The sequence below is a fragment of the Mesoplodon mirus genome, assembly GCF_964341445.2.
Source record: "Mesoplodon mirus genome assembly, chromosome: 7".
Lineage (NCBI taxonomy): Eukaryota > Metazoa > Chordata > Mammalia > Artiodactyla > Ziphiidae > Mesoplodon > Mesoplodon mirus.
The window spans coordinates 58,189,463-58,205,416 of NC_138983.1; the positions used below are offsets into that span (position 1 = coordinate 58,189,463).

At 49.4% G+C, this 15,954-nt stretch overlaps 2 protein-coding genes across 10 annotated transcripts; one reads left to right on the forward strand and one right to left on the reverse strand.

Annotated features, from left to right (window-relative positions):
- The first annotated feature begins 7,884 nt into the window (after positions 1–7,884).
- ANAPC15 (anaphase promoting complex subunit 15) lies at positions 7,885–11,480 on the forward strand. 9 transcript variants are annotated; one of them, XM_082626763.1, is made up of 6 exons: positions 7,886–8,407; positions 8,964–9,059; positions 9,795–9,924; positions 10,442–10,501; positions 10,826–10,963; positions 11,118–11,480. In XM_082626763.1, the coding sequence occupies exons 2-6, from the start codon at positions 8,998–9,000 to the stop codon at positions 11,175–11,177; spliced, it is 450 nt and encodes a 149-aa protein (XP_082482889.1). In that variant the 5' UTR covers positions 7,886–8,407; positions 8,964–8,997; the 3' UTR covers positions 11,178–11,480. The 9 variants fall into 9 exon arrangements, with proteins under 9 accessions (XP_082482895.1, XP_082482889.1, XP_082482892.1 ...); XM_082626765.1 differs by lacking the exon at positions 8,964–9,059 and adding an exon at positions 9,574–9,658 and having other exon boundaries at positions 7,889–8,407; XM_082626767.1 differs by lacking the exon at positions 7,886–8,407 and adding an exon at positions 9,574–9,658 and having other exon boundaries at positions 8,745–9,059; positions 9,800–9,924.
- A 520-nt stretch (positions 11,481–12,000) lies between these two features.
- On the reverse strand, positions 12,001–14,536 carry TOMT (transmembrane O-methyltransferase; the record flags this gene model as incomplete). The annotated part of the gene is made up of 3 exons (XM_082626751.1): positions 12,001–12,473; positions 12,968–13,164; positions 14,278–14,536. The coding sequence occupies 3 exons, from the start codon at positions 14,534–14,536 to the stop codon at positions 12,153–12,155; spliced, it is 777 nt and encodes a 258-aa protein (XP_082482877.1). The 3' UTR covers positions 12,001–12,152.
- Positions 14,537–15,954: the final 1,418 nt, after the last annotated feature.

Consider the following 15,954-nt stretch of genomic DNA (forward strand, 5'->3'; position numbering starts at 1 on the left):
GTCTTTTTTTTTTAATTTCTTTTTAGATTTTACATATACTCTCACCTTTTATTCATTTTTATTTTTTATTTTAATTTTATTGGAGTATACTTGATTTACAGTGTTCTGTTAGTTTCTGCTGTACAGTAAAGTGATTCAGTTATACATATACATATATTCATTCTTTTTTAGACTCTTTTCTCATATAGGTTATCACAGAATATTAAATAGAGTTCCCTGTGCTACGTAGTAGGTACTTGTTGGTTATCTGTCTTATACATAGTAGTGTGTGTATGTTCATCCCAGGGTCCTCCATGCCACATTTCTCCTTTGGTAACCATAAATTTGTTTTCAATATCTGTAAGTCTGTTTCTGTTTTGTAAATAAGTTCATTTGTATCATTTTAAAAATTAGATTCCACATATGAGTAATATCATATGATATTTGTCTTTCTCTGCCTGACTTACTTCACTTAGTATGGTCATCTTTAGGTCCATCCATTGTTGCTGCAGATGGCATTATTTCATTCTTTTTGATGGCTGAGTAATATTCCATTGTATATATGTACCACATCTTCTTTATCCATTCCTCTGTTGATGGACATTTAGGTTGCTTCCATGTCTTGGCTATTGTAAATAGTGCTGCTGTGAACATTGGGGTGCATGTATCTTTTCAGATTATGGTTTTCTCTGGATATATGCCCAGGAGTGGGATTGCTGGATCATATGGTAGTTCTATCTTTAGTTTTTTAAGGAACCTCCATACTGTTCTCCATAGTGGTTTACCAATTTACATTCCCACCAACAGTGTAGGAGGGTTCCCTTTTCTCCACACCCTCTCCAGTATTTATTGTTTGTAGACTTTTTGATAATGGCCATTCTGACTGGTATGCAGTGATACCTCATTATAGTTTTGATTTGCATTTCTCTAATAATTAGTGATGTTGAGCATCTTTTCATGTGATTTTTGGCCATCTGTAGTCTTTGGAGAAATGTCTATTTAGATCTTCTGCCCATTTTTTGAGTGTGTTTGTCTTTTTGACATAGAGCTGCATGAGCTGTTTGTATATTTTAGAGATTAAGCCCTTGTCAGTCGCTTCATTTGCAAATATTTTCTCCCATTCTGTGGGTTTTTTCGGTTTTTTTTTATGGTTTCTGTTGCTGTGCAGAAGCTTTTAAGTTTAATTAGATCCATTTGTTTATTTTTGTTTTTATTTTCATTACTCTAGGAGGTGGATCAAAAAAGATATTGCTGCTATTTATGTCAGAGTGTTCTCTCTCTGTTTTCCTCTAAGAGTTTTATAGTGTATGGCCTTACATTTAGGTCTTTGATCCATTTTGAGTTTATTTTTGTGTATGGTGTTAGAGAATGTTCTAATTTCATTCTTTTACATGTAGCTGTCCAGTTTTCCCAGTACCACTTGTTGAAAAGACTGTCTTTTCTCCATTGTATATTTAAGGCAACATTCTTAACACAAAGCAAAAGCAATAGAATAAAAGGTTAAAGTAAAAGAAACAGATCTAATATGGAGTCAGGTTTATTCTTCCCTGTTACAGCACCCCTCCTGGGGCCGGCTTTCTAGGGACTTGGAAGAGAATCCACAGCAATCACTTATAACTCATGCATCATCCTAAACTCAGAGTCAGGCCCAGGAGAGACCTCAACGACTGTTTGCTAACCAGAAAATAAATGAGGTGTTGAGTTGAAATGTGCCATGTAATTTACAAGGCCCATAAAGTAGAAACTAAATAATACATCAAGAACAGAAGTTTTTTTTTTGTTTTTTTGTTTTTCCTTTTGTTTTTTTTTTTTTTGGAGTATGGGGGAAACTGCAGATATGGATACAACTTGCTGAAGTCTCTCCAACTGAGCATCAGTATGGGAGGTGCATTGAAGGACTACAATGATGACTGATAGTGAACTTTAAATCCACTGCACGGGGAATTCCCTGGTGGTGCAGTGGTTAGGACTCCATGCGTCCACTGCAGGGGGCCCTAGGTTCTATCCCTGACTGGGGAACTAGAATGCCACAAGCAGTGCAGTGGCAGGACCAAAAAAAAAAAAAAAAAAAATCCACCACATGTTACATATGGACACCCCCCCACATACACACAATTTGCACATGCCACCCAGGAAGAGACAGGAAAAGCAGTCAGGCCTGCCTGAGCAGAAAACTCCTGAAACTTACATAGAAACGTACATGCACTTTCCATCAATCATTTCCAAGCCCCCCCCCCTTCCTGCTTCCAAGATAAATATCCCACTCAAAAACCCATGAGCAGACACATCTGAACACTGCCTCCTGTCTCCTAATTTGGCTGCAGTAAAGTCTTTTCTCTCTGCACACAACCGTTGCCTGCTATTTGGTCTTTCCGTTGTGCAGCAGGCAATGAGCCCATTTGCTCCCTTACAATGACCCTGAGGTAAAGGAATCTTGTACCCCAAGCAAAAGTGTACTCCCTCAGCCAGCCCACCCAGTGGGGCTCTCCAGCTACCCACAGCATCTCCTCCACACGCCTGCCATGCTCTCCTGCCAAGCAGTCTCCTCATTCACCGCACACCCCAGTGCCTGCTCAGGGAGTCCTCTCCCACCAGGAAGGTCTCTTTTTTCCTCCTTTCTCACTCTCTAACTCTGAAGCATGGTTCAAGGTACAGCTGAAGTCTCTCCTGCTCAAGGAAGCCCTTCTCAATGTCTCCTCATTCTCCTCCAAGGGTATGTGTCATCCTTTGAGGACAGGGTATAACAGAGAATAACAAACCTGACTCCGTATTGAATCTATTCCTTTAGCACTGACCTTTGTGCTGTTGCCTGTGCTGAGTTATGCTGGCTTTGCCCCTTTTGTAAAAGAATGTTGCCTATAACCTGAAATACACAGGATAGCCCATTCTCAAGGCTCTGACCCTTAAAGGTGTCATTCCATTCACGCAGAGACTAAAAGGTGCAGAACAAAGGATAACATTTGTCTTGTTGAAGTTTTATGGGAATACTGTGACCACACCTACACGGACAGCTGCAAGAACAAAGGATTCCTACACCAAGCCACACCCCCTCCCCTTTTAATATAAAAAAAGCCTGAATTCTAACTCAGGTAAGATGGTTCTTTGGGACACTAGTCCACCATCTTCTGGGTCTGCTGGCTTTCCAAAAAAGTCACTATGCCTTATCCCAACAACTCATATCTCGATTTATTGGCCTGTCATGCAGTGAGCAGTACAAGCTTGGACTTGGTAACAAGGGCACCATTTTTTCATCCTGTCTCCTCTCATTGTGACCATCACCAGGATGGCCACAAGGAGGCCCGCAAGCATGGCCATGCCCCAGGCACACCACACTCTTTCAGGCCTCAGTGCTTTTGCACATGCAGCCCCTTCTTGTCTAGATTGTCCTTTCCTGACTTCTCCTCCTTCAAAGTCTCATCTCCCTGAGGACCCCTCCCCACCTCCACACCCACATGTTACCCTTCTCTGCTCACTGCCCCCACTCTTCTCAGAATCTGTCTCTAGTGTAGCAGTTGTCACACGAACACACCTCTAATGAATTCAGTTCCATTAGATTGAAGGGAAGAAAAGCCCATCTTTTGCAAACATTTCTTGAATGGCTACTCTGTGCCAGGCACTGTGCTGTGTGCTAAGGAAATAGAGATGAATCAGAGACCTGCCCTCAAGGGCCTAATGATTTGCTTGATGCCTCCCAAACTAGACTGGGGGCTTCCAGGGGATGAGGACTCAGATCTGACTCCTCTGTGGGTCCCCCATCACCAAGCACAGACTGGCTCATAAGAAAGCTTTGTGGAGCGAATGCAAGATTGACCTTCTTGAGTTGTAGCTTCAGCTCAGACAAGCCACTTCACCTTCCAGAGCCTCACATTCCTCACAGGCTAACTGGGAGCAGGATTTCCAGGACTGGGGTGAGGATAAGAGGAAATGACAAGTGTGAAAGCTCTTTGGAGACCAAATATCCTTCGGTATACATAAGAGATGATGACTGACATTTCCCTCTGTCCCCTACCAGGGCCAGCCATACTCCTCAAGGACCATGGAAGCAGCCCTCACTGGCATTGAATTCACATCACTCAGGTCTAAACCTTCCTGGATCCTGGAGAATTCTCTGCCCAGAGCCATGGACTTCTCTCTCCAGCCTACGGGCTTTGGATTTATTTCTGACTGTTGGGAAATCCCCATCCCCATCCTGCCTTCTGCTTTCAGCCCAGGCCCTGGCTTGGGTAAAACACAACGAAGGAGCAGGTGACATCTCAGGACAGAAAGGGCCAGGTCAGGGAAGTGCCTTCCAGGGATTCACACCAGAGCTGGAGACATGGTTGGGATATTACGTTAGAGAAAATGAAAGCTGGGGGAGCGGGAGGGACCTGCCTCGGGTCTCCAGAAAGTCAGTAATAGAGCCAAGGTAAGTCCCAGGATGCCTGACTCTCATCGCATCCACTCAATCTCAGGGCCACCAAAGCCCTACCCCATCAGAGTCCCCCTAACGTTCCTTCTCATCTCTCTCTCTACCCCAAGACACTTAGTTCTGCCCTAAAAGATTCTCAGTGTTCTGCAAATACATCATCTGCTTTTAACTCCATGCCTTTGCATGCAATACGCCTTTTTGTGCATCCCCTTCTCCCACTTGTCTACTAGGTAAACCCCTACTCACCCCTCAAGGCCCGTTCAAATAAATGTTTCCTTCCTTCAAACAAAGTCTAAACTCAGTTTATCCAGAATCCATTCATCTCTCTTTCCTCTGTGTTCTTGTAACACTCTCTGTATACAATGATTTTAATATTTACTACCCTCTTCTATAATTGTCTGTAACTGTCTTAGTCCTCACTAGACTATTTTCCTCTAGGATAGGAATTATTTCTGCTTCATCTCTCTGTCCCCAGAGCCTATCAAGGTGTCTGGCACTCAACTGGCACTCAATAAATGTCAGCCAAACAGTGGAACAGATGAAGGAATATGAGGCAATTTTTTTTTTTTTTTTTTTGCGGTATGTGGGCCTCTCACTGTTGTGGCCTCTCCCGTTGCGGAGCACAGGCTCCGGACGCACAGGCCCAGCGGCCATGGCTCACGGGCCCAGCCGCTCCGCGGCGTGTGGGATCTTCCCAGACCGGGGCACGAACCCGTTTCCCCTGCATCGGCAGGCAGACTCTCAACCACTGCGCCACCAGGGAAGCCCGAGGCAAATTTTTAACCTTTTTAATTTTTATATTTTTAAGGAATATGAGTCTTTGTTTATTTATTTATTTATTTGGCCATTCCATGCAGCTTGCAGGATCTTAGTTTCCCAACCAGGGATTAAACCCATGCCCTCGGCATTGAAAGCATGGAGTCCTACCACTGGACCGCCAGGAAATTCCCTTAGAGTCTTAGTTTATTATCCTTGAAATGAAAGGAAAAAAAAAACTCAAGCACTTGGCAAGGATAAATGGTGAATAATGAATGTGGCACCATCACTGACTCAGTTGCCTGAGCCAAAAATAGGGTATCACCCCAAATTTCCACTTATCCCTCTTCCTTTTCCCCTTCCCCCGTCACCATGGCTTTTTTTAAAAATTAATTTATTTTATTTTTGGCTGCGTTGGGTCTTTGTTGCTGTGCTCAGGCTTTACTCTAGTTGCAGTGAGCGGGGGCTACACATCGTTGCGGTGCATGGGCTTCTCATTGCAGTGCCTTCTCTTGTCGTGGAGCACGGGCTCTAGGCGCGCGGGCTTCAGTAGTTGTGGCATGAGGGCTCAGTAGTTGTGGCTTGTGGGCTCTAGAGCGTAGGCTCAGTAGTTGTGGCGCACAGACTTAGTTGCTCTGCAGCATGTGGGATCTTCCCAGACCAGGGCTCGAACCCGTGTCCGCTGCATCGGCAGGCAGGTTCTTAACCACTGCACCACCAGGGAAGCTCACCATGGCTTGTTGAACCTGGCTGAGGATCTAGGTAAGAAACTCTAGGTTACTGGGGGATTTCCATGTAACCTAGAGTTGCCTAGGAGTTAACCTAGGATGCCAGACGTAGGGATCCTGTAACTAAAAGAACCAGAGGGAGTGACTGATGGGGACACTGAAGGAGCAGATAAGGGATCGAGAAGGGAGAAGCCAAGGGTGGGTTCTGGGGACTTAGAAACCACTCAGTCTCTGCCCTCAAGGAGCTCATGGTCTGCTGAGGAAACAAATAGAAACAGTTTTATACAGAACTCCACTGTAGTGCAGCACTACCTCCTTCCTGATGCCCCTTCTTTACTTGGCTTCCAGGATACCACCCAACTTACCTGGCTTTCTGCTTATCTTTTTGGCCCTCCTTCTCAGTTTAGTTTGCTGCTTCTCTTAGTTTCCTCAAATTCTGAATTTTGAAGGAAACGATTTTCCATCTACACTCACTCCTTTGGTGGGCTCATCCACTCTCATGGCTTTAAACACCATCCATGTGCTGATGACTCTCAAACTGATATTTCCAGTCTTGATCTCTCCCTTGACCTTCAGACCTATATGCCATCCTGCTCCCTCAACAACCCTACTCTAAGGGACATCTCAAAGTCAACACACTCAGAAATGAGCTCCAGATATTTCCCCCCCAAACCAGCACCTCCCTTGTCTTTCCAGCTGGTCTCCCTGCTTCTGCCACTGACCCCACTGAATTTTTCTTCATAAAACAGCCAGAGTAACTGTTAAAATCTAAATCAGTTCGTGTGGATCCTCTGCTCATAACCCTTCACGGGATCCTCAACATGGGGTAAATGGGGTAAAACCAAAGTCCTTATTGTGATCTGCGAAGCTGTACTCTCTGGCTCCTATCTCTATCCTCATCTTCTCCCATTCTCCCCGTAGAACACTATGCTCCAGCCATTCCAGGCCCTTTGCACTTGGTTCTTTCCTGATGTTCTTCCCTAAATATCAGAATAGTGCCCCCTTTCTTTTTTCTTCAGATCTTTTACTCAAAGGTCACCTTCCCAGTAAGGTCTTCCTTGGCCCCCTAACTGAAAGGAAACGTTTCCCCTACCAACGTTTTATTCCCACTTCTCTGACTTATTTTTTCTCCTTAATATTTACTGCAGTCTTAAAACTATATATTTTATTTACCTATCTTCTTTATTTATCTCTCATTAAAATGGAAGCACCATGAGTCTCCTCATGATTTTTTTGGGGGTCTGTTTTGTTCACTGTTGTGTATCCATTACTTAGAATAGTGGCAGGCATATGTAAGGTACTCAGTAGATATTGCTTGAATGAATGAAAGAAAAAGGTGGACATTTCCAAGGGGCAAATTTTACTCTTTAATGAAAAACTTTATGACAACCAGAGCTGCTTGGCAACAATGACAGTCGATATGCACAGTACACTACCTCTTAATTATGTTATCTCATGAAATCCTCACATCAGTCCAAGATGCGAAGAAGGCTGGGCAGAGATTATGATGCTGGTTGAAAAGGAAACTGAGCCCAGACATGGAAAAGGGATTTGTTAAAGGTCACACATTTGGTCAGGGCAGGAGTGGAACTGTGGATGACTGCTGGCCTTGAAAGGGGCTGGTGAGTGATGGAGCTTAATGGGGGTTGGGTTTGAAGGACTTACATTGCCAGAAAGCATAAGGATCTCTGAAAGGGAAGCTGAGTCAGAGGTTAGTAAAACGGAGGCATCAGCAAAGGAGTGGGAGAGAGATGTGAAAAGGCTGACAGCTAAGCGGATTTAGCCCAGTCCTGGAGAGGGCAGCTGAATTTCCCAGCAGCAGAATGCTGCGCCTGAGATTGAGTCATCAAGCCCTTACAAAACCTGGAAGGCAGAACTGGAAAGGCAGTCTTAAGAGACCAGTGAGTCCACTGCAGGTCTACAGAGTCTGGCTTCCCCACTGGACTGTGAGGTCTTTGAGGGCAGGGACCGTGTTCCTAGATTTAGCCCCAGCTTCTAGCAGGGCCTAGAATATGAAATATAGTAGGGACTCAAATATTTCTGTCGAAGGAATACATAAATGAATGTATGCGCCCAAACGGGAAACTGAAGGGGAGACAAGACAAACAGAAGGGGCGAGGCGTAAAACCACCCAGCGATTCTCGGGTAGAAGCAGACTGATTTTCCTGGGACGCAGCAGGACAAACAGCCCTAGTACTAACGCTGGTTGCCGCCAGGTGTTTTTCAACAGGGATTGGCAAGCAAATACCGCCTGGGGACAGAAAGGCGGGGCTAAATGGGGCCGTTGGGGCGGGTCCAGGCTGGAGAGGCCGATTGGCTGAGACTCAGGGCGGGGCCAATAGAACAGGCGCGCCAAATTTCCACCCAACACGTGACTAACGCATGTAACGTCACTTCCAGTCCGGTGGGCGGGAGCGGGAAAACAAAAGAAGACGAAGGACGCATGCGTTTGGTGTGTCCCAGGTTCTGATGGGTTCTTCCGCTCAGGCAGAGTAAAGTGCTTCCGGGTCGCCGCCGCCTGCCTACTCCCGGCGCGGTAAGTACATAAGACAGGCTGCTGTTGCTGTCTCTTTGCCCCTTCTTTCCTCCCTTCCCCAGAGAAACCTCATTCCCTTGACCCGCCTCCTCGAGCTGCCTGTTCACACTCCCTTTAACATTAAAAGAGTTCCAGCTCATTGGCCGCTTCCTCGAAACTAAGCCCCACCCCGTCGCACAAGATCCGTCACTCATTGGTGTCACTTCCTGTCACCCAGCAGTTCTTCCAGTTAATTGGCCTTATCCAGGCCCCGCTCCTTTCTCGGTTAGCAACCCCAAATACCTGCCCGAATCCCGCCCATGCCTTCTTCCTGTTGGTCAACTCCACGGTCATTATCATAATAAGCCGAGAATGGGCGGTGGCTTTGCGGTGAGGGGTTGGGCTTTCGGAGCCGCGGTCTCTTCAGTGCTTATGGGACTTGAGGGTTCTGTTGTGCCTGGTAAACGCGCCGGGCAGCTGAGCTCCACGGAAGGGCAGCGGCTGGCCCCGGATTGGTCAAGTGCGTTAGGGCAAGAGCAGAATTAGACGTAGATCCTTTTCTCCTGCTCACCTCTAGTGCCCGGCCTGGATCTCTTCCCCGCGAGAGTTCTATGCCCAACTCACCGTGGCACCTAGAGCCAGTCGTTGCCTGTCGCTGGGCCTCAGTTTTCCTGTGAGCTGAAAGGTTTTAATTCAGATTCTCTGGGACCTTCCTGTTCAGCTCCCTCAGCTGCTGAATCTGAGCTGAATATACTATTTCTCTTACATGTTAGTTCATCCAGTCTTTCATCTGCTCATGCATTTACTCATACCTTTAGAATGTCTTACTGAGCCATACTTGCACGTGATAACACCTCCCCTCCCTGCCCCCCAGTTTGGCTGTGGTTCATTATAGAGGTGGTCAGGGTCCAAAATTCCTGACACTGGGTGGGTATGGTTTGGGCGGCATGGAGGAGCAGAAAGTAGGTCTCAGTGTTTGGAGGAGGTAGAGAGAGTTTCAGTAGAGTCCTGCTGTCTTTAATTTTGTAAGGCCAGTCCGCATTCTGGTTTCCTCTCTCTACGTTTGGCTTCCATTCTCTTCCCTCCTTGAACAGCTTACAAACAGCTTTACTTACCCATAAAGTAAATTACTTAATTATCAGAATAACTATGAGGGTGGCATAATTGTTATTGTCCCCATTTTACAGATGAGGAAACTGAGGCTCAGAGAGGTTAAGTGACTTGGCCAAGGTCAAACAGCTAGTAAGCGGTGGAGCCAGGACTCAAACCCAGGTCTGTCTGATTCCCACAGGGAAGGGGTACTTTCCTGCTACCTTCCACACTACCCAATCCCAAATCAAAATGTAACCAAATAGAAACTAAAACCAAACACATCTGAGAGCTGGATTCACCTGACGCTTTTCCTCAGTCTAGGAGCCATGTCCACCTTGTTTCCCTCACTCTTCCCCCGTGTGACTGAGACACTGTGGTTTAATCTGGATCGACCCTGTGTGGAGGAGACAGAGCTGCAGCAGCAAGAACAGCAGCATCAGGCCTGGGTGAGTGGGACATAGCACAGCGGTGGAGCTTCAGTCAGGTGCCCCGCCCCCCTTCACTGGCGTTGACCCAGACCTACTCTGGAGACCTGCCCTGGGGGAGCTTTTTGTCCTGAGCTGGGGGCCTAGGTTCTCACCTTTGTGTTACCCTAATTTGCCAGGGGACCGTGGAAGCTCTAGGCCAGATTGGAGCCCAGGATCTTTTCCCAAAAGCATAGAAAATAATAATTTTGATTGTTTATTGAGGACCTAGCAGATGTCATGTTCTAGGCTGATAGTCTCACTTCATCCTCACCATAATCTTATGAGGAAACCAAGGACCAGAGTGTTTACGTAGTTGGATCAAGTTCATAAGTAAGTGGCAGATGACAGGAGAGAAAGGGATTGAATCTTCCAGAGAGCTGGAAGGAAGCTTCTCCTTCACACTTGGGGGTCTTCCTGGGGGCAGGGCAGGTGAGTGCCATGCCCCTGACTGCCCTGCTTGGGCCCTGGCCTTGCTCTTCTCCCCCTGTGGCCACAGCTCCAGAGCATTGCAGAGAAAGACAACAACCTGGTACCTATTGGCAAGCCGGCCTCAGAGGTGAGTGGCTCCAGCAGATGGGGCCTCTGTGGGGCCCAGGTGGACCAAGGCTCTGCTCTAATTCTGAAGGTCTGGCCTCTGACTCCAGAGCAGTCGTGGTCCTCAGCTCTGGGTGGAGGACACAAGAGAGGAGGGTAGAGGGGGTGGGCACTGGGCTCAGCACTAAGGTCCTGCAGAACGTGCACCAGCCTGCTAGATTAAAGTGGGACAGGACTGGGGAATGGAGCTCATTCGTTGTCCCCAGAGAGAGGCTCCAAGTGGGCCAGTCCTTGAACTGGCCCAGGCAGACCTGTAGAGGCTACAGGCTCTTCCCTGCCTCACCAGCACTATGATGACGAGGAAGAGGAAGATGAAGATGACGACGAGGACAGTGAAGAGGACTCGGAGGATGATGAGGACATGCAGGACATGGATGAGATGAATGACTACAATGAGTCACCTGATGATGGAGAGGTCAATGAGGTAGGCAGGGGTGTGGGGGAGGGCCTCTGCTCCTGGGCCCCTACCCCTCACCTCACTGGCAGCCATCGGGTACAGAAACCCTGGATCCAGCCAGGGGCAGGATCTGGGACTGGGGCTGGCTGGGTGGCTGAGGCCCCTTCCCACCCACACCCAGCCTCCTCTCCAGGTGGACATGGAAGGCAACGAGCAGGATCAGGACCAGTGGATGATCTAGGTAGACAAGGCAGGGTGGTCTCAGGAAGATTCCAGGCCCACCCAACCTATCCTGGACCCGCTGTGGATCCAGCTGATCACCCAACCCCCCCTGCCCCAGTGCCTGAAAGCTCACCCTCGGGCACCTCCTTAGCTGCTGCCGGCACCTGGTATCCTTGGCCCCTCCCAGGCCATCAGTCTGCCCTTGAATCCACAGGGCCTGAGCCCACCCCACCTTTCTGGCCAGCACCTCATCCCTTGGTTGCCAGATCTAGTCTCTTTCTAACTCTCTTTAATAAAGACACAGGACTGATTTTTTTCCCCACGTCTATTCCCTATTTCTTGGTGGGGCCTAGAGGAGTCCAGCATCTTCTCTTGAGCTTTGGGGAGAGGGTTCTCAAGGGACTTCAGGCAAATCTACCTGGCCACATGGGCTGGGGCTAGGGAAGGCCAGGGTAGCCCTGGCTGTGTGCCCAGGCTCCACTGCCACTTCCTCTGGCCCAGCTTGCACCCAGCCATTCCTGCAGGGCCTCTAACTCAGTGTTTACTGTTTCCTTTGATCCCACCTGGAAAGGCGTGGGGTGGGGTGGGGGGGTGGGAGGCAGGCTTTCTGAGCGCCAGAACTGGGAGGCCCCTGGAGCTCTCCTAGTCAACTTCCTTGGTGTTAGAACAGATTAAATCTCAGAGCAGGGCAGGGACTCCCATGGAGTAACCCAACAAATCAGTGACAGGGCTGTGTTGTGAGCTGAAGTCTCTTGCCTGTCGGTCCATGACTCTGGACTGGAAGGAGGGGGACCAGTGGGATCAAACAGCCTGACAGAACTTGAGGTCTCAGGTTAGTGTGGAGCCAGAGTGAGACAGAGGTGGGAGGAGAGCCTCCCTAGCCCTGAGCCCGGTATGTGTCAGTCCACAAGCAGGGAGGGGAGGGGATATTCTGAGGTCCTTGCTTGGTTGGGGGGTGGGGGGAGGCAGCAGTAAGTACCCCTGGGCCTGGACCTCAGCCAGGCCCTGTGTAGGTGAGCTGGGCTATGCCGTCCTTGATGGCAGGGAAGTCAGGGAGGCCAGTGTGGTGGAGGCGGCAGCGGTAGCGGCCACAGCTCTTGGCGTACTGCAGGAAGCGGGGTGCACCAGGGAAGAGCACGTGGTCAGCTAACACTGTGGCACCAGCTGGCAGCAGGGCATGGGCCTCCAGCAGTTGCAGGTCCCGCAAGTAACATCGGGGCCTGTGTGCCAGGAGCACCAGGTCAGCCCGATTCATCTGGTACTGGGTTCTTAGGCGCGGGATCACCTCCTCTGATCTACCCACGATGAGCTCCACCTGTGGGGGTGGGAGGAGTTGGAGATGAGGGTGGGAGCGATTGTTCTCCCACACCAGACCCTACCGGGAACTGGCTTATTTTGTGCCAGGCCCTGGCCTAGGTCTCCATGTGTGTTCTCATATTTCCTCTGGTCTCAGAACCCAAGGAGTCAGGATCAGCATTGTGATTTTCATTCTGCTAGTAAAGAAGCTGAGATTCAGAGGACAGGTGCTTTGCCCAAGATCACATAGCTAACAAGAGGCAGACTAAGGTTTGGACCCAGATTTGCTGGGCTCCAGAGACTTTCCTCGTAACTGCTGCTTTGTCATCCAGCAGCAAATACGTGCCAGTGACTTGGAACAGGAGGACAAGAGCTCATACACTCTCCAAGTTCACAGTTCCCTAAGCGGAGCTGTTTCCTTCTCCTAGGTGGGATTCCCCCATGGGGGAAGCTGGCTAGGGCAGGGCCGAGGGTGGCAGGAAAGAGACCAGGGTTGGGGAGGTGGGGGCTGACCGTGCGCTCGTCGAAGCCAGCCAGGCGGATGAGTTTTTCAGCTACTGCTGCTGTGCGTGGATCCCGCTCCACAGTGAGAAGGCGACCCCCAGGGGGCAGGGCACGGGCAATAAGCAGTGTGGAGTACCCACAGTAGGTGCCCAGCTCCAGTGCACAAGCAGGGGCTTTCTCCTCCACCAGCCGCATCAGGATCTGACCTATGGGGGGAGATGGTTATTGCAGCAGACATGGGAGATGGATGCAGGGGCCCTCATGGAAAGGGGTCTCAAATGCCCACTTGCCACTGCAACCCCCAACCAGCGGGAGTCTCATTTCTTTCTTGGATTACAGTCCTAGCAGCCCCAGTGGTCTCCCTGCCCCTCTCAGCTTGCCTCCTTCACACCAACCACTAGGAATCTTTCTGACAAATCTGACCCTATTGCTCCCTGGTTCCTATGAACCTAAAGGCCTTTGGGATTGAACGTGGGGTCCTCAGCCTGACATTCAGAACTTTCTTGGACCTGATCCTATCCTACCTTTCCAGTTTCAGCTCTCAATTCTTCCCACCACAGCCATCCCAAACAACTGTGCCCAGAGTCGACCATGCTGGCTCATTTCTTCATGCCACACTTAGATATGTGGCTGGCTTTGTCCTCCCCCACCTCTGTCCTCAACTACCTGGCCAACTCGAAAGCAATCCCTCTAGGCCCAGTTCAAATGTTGCTTCCTCCAGGAGGGCCCAGGCAGAAACAACCACCAGAGAGAGACCAGGCTTCTGAGAGACTACTGTCCAGGCTCCTGAGAGATCTTTGCTAGACCTTCTAGTTTCATTCTCCCTTGATTTGTTCATTGAATATCTTTCTAACCATTGAATTGGATGAATTTCTTAAATGAGACTCTAAAAACACATGTGCTGACAGCTGGGACTCAGACAAATCCAGCCAGACAGCTACCCTGAAGGGGCTGGAAGAACCTCCATGATGGGGGAGAAAGACTCAGACACAGATAATTACCAGGTTTTGGGTTGTGTGCTGAGGTGGTTATTCCCCTGTGTCATGCCCCCTTTGAGGCCAGCCTTTGTGGCTGATTCATCCCTGGCCTCTACCTCCTCCCCCAGCACCTAGCACATGCCTGGTACAAAAGAGGTGGTGATAAATTTTACTGGATGAATGTATAACTTTGCCCAGCCCCCTCATTTCCAGAGAAGAAAAAAGAGACCCAGAGAAGATCAAGAACCTGCCTAATTCTCCCAGTAAGGCAGCGGCAGATCCCAGATCTTCCTTCACCATCTTGGAGGTGCTTCCTGGAGCAGAAGGCTAGGGAACACTGACCTTTGACAGGCCCCATGTGGCTCAGGTACTCGCAGTGGCTGCTCCAGTGGTCCAGGGTGGCGAGGATATGACCAGGGTCCCCAGGCAGGGCGTGGGTGAGCACATAGCTGAAGGCCCGCTCCTCAATCCGCATCCCTGACAGGCAGTCTCGGAGGCTCCGGAGTAAGACCGTGCGTACCAGTAGTCGGAAGTAGTGCCGGTACCTCACCAGCAATGTCACCACCAGTGGCAGGAAGGCCAGCGCAATGGCGGGGGACATGGTCCCTACCTGGGCCCTGGGGTGCAGGAAGCGAGGGAAACCCACACGTCATTTTCCTGTCATTTGTGCAGCCCTTACCAGTAGCAGTTATCCCTATATTTTACACACTGTGGCTCAGAAAGGTTAAGTCCTTTGTCCAGAGTCACACGGAAGAACTAGGATTTGAATCCAAGCTGGTCTGATTCCAAGCCCATGTATTTTCAAGGACAACATACTGTCTTATGTTCAGCACCCAACCCCAAACTATCTCTTCCTACTCCTGGTTCATCTTCACCTTGCTCCCTCCACCCGTTTCCCCTTATCTCTGTAGTCACTCTTCTTCAGGACCCCTTTCACCAGTTCCTTCCTGAGTTCTCCTCCCACCTTACCCACTGCCTGCTTGGTCTCTGACCCATTACTGTGTAGCAAAAGAGCACAACTTTGTAGTCAGGAACCCCTTCACTGTCACTGTTCTGCCTCAGTAAAGGCAATCAAAACACTCCATGGCGTGTTAGGATGAGATATCCTTAACCACCCCAGGACTCTCCCTCTGTCAGCATTTCCCTAGGGGTGGGAAGAGTCCTTGATTGTATATTTATTCTCCAGTCCTATCTCCCCTCCCCTGCACTCCCCTCCTCTGTTCTCTCTCAGCATTCCATTCACATTTACATTCACATATACACACAGCACACACTTTCCCCCAACTCAGCCTCTTCTCCCCACTCCCCCCACCCCCTGTCTGGGATAAGTGCCCTGTCTTCTCCCATGCACTGGACCATCTGACCCTTTTGAGGCCACTGGTGGTGGTGACTAAAAATTAAAGTAGGAGTGTATGAGTGGGGTGAATAGGTAGGTGAGTGACGGTAATTCTGAATTGACGCGCTTGGGAACCCACACTCAAGGGCCCTGCTTACCTGGGCTGGAGGCTCCTGCTTGGGGAAGATCAGAGCATAGGACAGGAGGGGGAGTCCTTGGGGTGGGGAAGAACCCTGAGGCAGGCTGGACTTGCTGTCAATTATTGATGCTGAGGCTGCTGCTGTCACCTGAGACCTGCAGTTCAAGTTTCCAACCCCAGGGACAAGCTGGAGCTGCCTCCTACCCTTCAGGAGCCCTCAAAGAACTTACAGAACTCCGGGGTCTTGATTTGAGGGGTAATAAAGCTACTGGGTTTGGTGACCTCTCCTCCAATCCCTTGGTTCAGGACATAGGGTATGGTGTGAGCCAAGGTGATGGGGAGGTTGTGAGTTACTCAGTAATTCCAAATTCTAAGCAAGTGCCAAGGCTTGAGTCACAGAGAAGAGTCGGATCCTGTCCCTGTCCCCCTGGAGCTCCACCTTTGTTAGAAGAGACTGATACAGGAACAGAGAATATAATGTGAGCACTAGAAGCATGCTCCATGAACACAGGGACTTTGGGCAGGCAGACCAGGTGGGGAGACA